General features: G+C 47.3%; 1 protein-coding gene across 1 annotated transcript; it reads right to left on the reverse strand.

Annotated features, from left to right (window-relative positions):
* Positions 1–2,893: 2,893 nt before the first annotated feature.
* Positions 2,894–4,549, reverse strand: LOC123604669 (olfactory receptor 4D2). The gene has a single exon (XM_045490999.1). The coding sequence runs from the start codon at positions 4,547–4,549 to the stop codon at positions 3,614–3,616; it is 936 nt and encodes a 311-aa protein (XP_045346955.1). The 3' UTR covers positions 2,894–3,613.

The following is a 4,549-nucleotide window of genomic DNA, read 5'->3' on the forward strand; positions in this document are numbered from 1 at the left end:
TGCACTCAGAATAAAATTCAAACTCTCTCATCATCTGGCTCTTATCTACACATCAATAGTAACTTAAGAATATATCCACAAATTCTTTGACCCTCCTCATTCAAAAGATAGAGTTTAACTCCCCCCTTTGAATGGGGGCTATATTTGGTGGCTCACTTCGTCTAACAGAATGCGGTAGAAGTGATGCTTATTGACTTTTGAGACTAGCCACATGAGCTTCCACCTGTCTCTCTCCCCCAGGACATATGTCCTTGGAACCCAGCTACCAGGTTGTGAGAGAGCCCAGGCCACACGGAGATACCAGTCAACTGCCCCACCTAGGTACTCAGCCGATACCAACATCAATAGCCAGACATGTCGGGTGAATGAAAGTCAAGCGATTCCACCCCTCACCTTTGAGTCTTCCAGCTGAGGCCCAAGAAGCAGAGATAGGATGTCTGTGCTGTGCCCTGCTAGATCTCCTGGCCCATGGATCTCATGAGAGATAACATATGACTATTTGTAAGCTGCTAGGTTTGGGATTGTTATGCAGTAGTAGATAATTAATACAACATCTTAGAGCTCACCTCCTACCAAGATCCTCTTTGTTCACCACATTCCTATTAGAGTCTCTTTTCTTCTTCCTTTGGCCACCAAGTTCATTCTTACCTCAGGACCTTTGCACTTGCTATTTCATTCTATCTGGAATGCTTGCCCATCACCCAGATCTTGAACTGACTCCTCATTATCCAGATCTTTGTTCAAATATCCCCTCCTCAGAGATACCTTCCCCCATCACATCTTACTATATACTGCCCACCCTACCAGACACATTGCTCCATGCCTTTCCTTCATAGGTTTTGTTCCTGAAATTATTTATGTGTCCATTTATTACTCATCTGTCCCTTCACACTTCTTCCTTCCTCTTTCCAGCACCTCCTGTGGGGAGGATGAAAGGAGCAAATGATGTGTCTTTTTCTTATGAGAGCTCTCACTGCAAAGCAGTAGGTGTCCTGGTTTTTGTGGCTTCTCTGTCAATTCACAGCATGGGGCAAGCCCAAGGGCCTGTGGGCCCCATTTTCGTGTTCTTGAGGGGGGCTGCAAGGGGCTTCCTGGTCAGATTCCCTGTCATGGGAGACAGAGCTACAGCTCAAACTCGTCTTTCCCCCTTGGCCTTCACCTCAGTGGTCTCCCCATAACCTTGCTGTTTTATTGACATCAGTACAGAATCAGAGAAAGCATGAAGTTCTTTCTTTCCACTGCATACACTCTCCTCCTTCATAAGGTCTCTGGTCTTCTCCCTTCTCTAGTTCTAATTATTTCTCCCACTTTCCCAGGGTCCTGCCTGTATATCACACACACACACACACACACACACACACACACACACACACTAGGTTTATGAAGGGCAGGGTGGTGGGAATAACCCACTTGGCAGGGAGAATTTTAGCTCCAACATTGTTTAGAGTTGCCTAGGCATGGTACTTTTTGAAGCACCTTTAGTCAGTTTTATTATTGTTTTAAATTCTCCACAGAAAAAGATCCTTCTATGCCCTGCACAGGCACCCTCTGCCCTTTCCTTGGTATGTCCCTGCATCCATGAGATGCAGGAGATATGCCTGTACATGGCTGTCCAGGCAGGTACCATAGTCTTTGGTGCCTCAGCTGCTTCCTCTTCTGCTTTCAGTTCTCTCTGCATCCCAGCTCCCTCAGCGACTGCTGATGGCTTCTCCTGGATCAGCCACTGCTGCTGCCACATGTGTCCTTTGAGAATGTCCTGCTTCCCCAGGACCCTGTCCTCTCTCCCCTCAGTTCAGCCAAGACAAAGACAGTTTCCCTAAGAACTTGGGGTAAAAAGGACAAGTAGAACAGAAAAACTAAATTGGAAAGCACTCAATAAATATTTAATGGATGAATAAACACATGAATGTCTAGACATAACTAATTACAAGTTCCTTGGATGGTGTCATTTAAGGGGTATCTTCCTCGTGCCTTTCATGGCAGATATATCTATGGGGGAGTCTGTCTACCCACATGCTCTTTCTCTGGGAACAACCTTCACCCACAATTCTCGCTGAAGGGACGGACCTTGATGGTCATGCTTCTGTCACATGATCTTCACATCCCCTCAGCCATATGGGACATGTGGCCCAACCTCAGCCAATCAGATTATTTTCATAGGGTTTTGGAATTGGAACCTGAGACACTGAGCTAGTTGATTGCAGAAAGCAGAATGGGAAAGTCAGGTTTTCAGGCTGAGGCTCCCATCTGAGCCATATATAAGGTGACCGCATTAGGAGGGAGGGAGGGAAAAGAGAGACCAGCTGTGTCAGTCCTGACAGCTTCTTATACCCACAATATGCAGCTTCAGAGAGAACTTTAAACCTCCTCTTTTTATTGAAAGTTGTCGGGGTTGCAACCCCTTGCAACTCTAACCATAACCTATTTCTTCTCTTCAACTCTAACAACCTGACCCCAAAGCCCCAGTGTGATAGTGAAGGAAAGATATGATGGGTGCATGGCAATGAGGTTTAGGAAGAGAGGAAGCAAGGAACACCAGTGAACTGGGGATGGAGGGAAAGCCCAGATGGATGTAAAGACTGAACTGGCAGAAATCAATGCAGGGAGGTGAAGAAGGAAAAAGGGATGGGGATAAAGAGAAAAAGAGAGCCAGCAAACTGTTACAGAGCACTGTCTATGCATAAAGTACTACAGCAGGCCCCAAATGTATCTTTACAAAAATGAATGAATGAACAAATGAATGGATCTTCCCATTCCTGTTTGCAAGAAGTGTTGAGTCTGAAAATGGGGTTTAATGGGTAGATGGCAGGTTCTGATGGTAGAGTCGTGCAGACACGCCCCTGAATTTATACTCATGTTGCATGGCCCTCTGAAGTTCAGCTCCCACCCTCTCCATGCCTCCCTCACCGCACTGAGGAATTGCCACCAAACACTTCCAAAACACCGCTCAACCCATGAAAAAATATATGTCAGGAATAATCATAACAATGACAATAACCCTCACATAGGTTCTATGTAAGGTTGATAAAATATTCTTATACACGTTTTGGATCTTATAACAAATCTGTGAGATTATTGGGACAGATATTGCTTTATGCCAGTTTGGTGAGGAGGAATCCATGAGTTCAAGAGAGGCCAGGTAGCTTATCCAAGGTCAGCAGTCTGGTAACATATGGGTCCAGGGCTCCCAAGCTAAGGCTATGTCTTCAAGGTCTGTGCTTTCTCTAACACTCTGGACACAGGTCAAAAGGGGTGCTGGGAAGAGAAGTCAAAACACATAAACTAGAAGTGCCTTCGCTGGGGGAAATGCCCTCATCACAAGAGGAAACGATTCCCCCAAGAAGGGGGAAAGAAGGGTGTAGCTTTCCAGAGTCATGAGAACACTTCTCAGTGAGCAGGGGTTTTAGACACCTGGCACAAACCTTAGCCACCAAAGGGGACTTTTCCCTTTTTCCCAAAAATCTGAGTCAGTTGCTTAGTTTCAAAACTCACTCACTTCTATGATGACCTCCACAACATATGCACACGCTATGAAGATAGCCAGCAGACACAGTAGCTTTCCCTCCATTTTACAAATGGAAAACAAAGCCAAAGAGAAGTGACCCACTCATTGTCACTCCCTTTTACAAACCAGCCGGCGCCTCCCTAGTCTCTTCACTGCTGCCTGCACCTCCTGGTTCCTCAGGGTGTAGATCATGGGGTTGAGCATGGGGGTCATGACCGTGTGGCTGATGGACACAGCCTTGTCCATGGAGAAGGGGGTGAAGGGCCGGGCATAGAGGTAAATGCTTGGTATGAAAACCATAGACACCACGACAATGTGGGTGGTGCAAGTGGAAGCTGCCTTCCTCCTCGCCTGCCCGGAGTGGGACCTCAGCATCACCAGGATGACTGAGTAGGAGGTCAGGAGGAGAAAGAACCAGATGACATCCAGCAGCCCACTGTTGGAGATCATGAGGAACTCCAGGAGGGTGGTGTCAGTGCAGGCAAGTCTCAGCACTTGTGGGACATCACAGTAGAAGTTATCCAGGACGTTGGGGCCACAGAAAGGCAATGGAAGCATCAGAGCCAGTTGGGCAATGGAATGGACGAATCCTCCTATCCAGCTAGCCACCACAAGTCCCACACAGAGCTGTGTGTTCATGATGGTCACATAGTGGAGGGGTCGGGAGATGGCAACAAGGCGGTCATAGGCCATGACTGAGAGGAAAAAGACCATGGCGCCTCCCAGAAAGTGGAAGAAGAAGATCTGGGCCATGCAGCCCTGGTAGGAGATGGTCTTCTTCTCAGAGAGGAAGTCCACCAGCATCTTTGGGGCAGTGACAGAGGAGAAACAGAGGTCTAAGACAGCCAGATTTCGGAGCAGAAAGTACATGGGTGTGTGGAGCCGTGTGTCTGAGGTCACCGTGACCATAATGAGGAGGTTTCCCATGACAGTGGTGGTATAGACAAACAGGAACACCAGAAACAGGAAAAGCTGGAGCTCTCGAGTCTGTGAGAGTCCCAGGAAGACAAATTCTGATACCCACGTGAGGTTCCCTTGTTCCAT

This window comes from Leopardus geoffroyi, chromosome E1 (genome assembly GCF_018350155.1).
Source record: "Leopardus geoffroyi isolate Oge1 chromosome E1, O.geoffroyi_Oge1_pat1.0, whole genome shotgun sequence".
NCBI lineage: Eukaryota > Metazoa > Chordata > Mammalia > Carnivora > Felidae > Leopardus > Leopardus geoffroyi.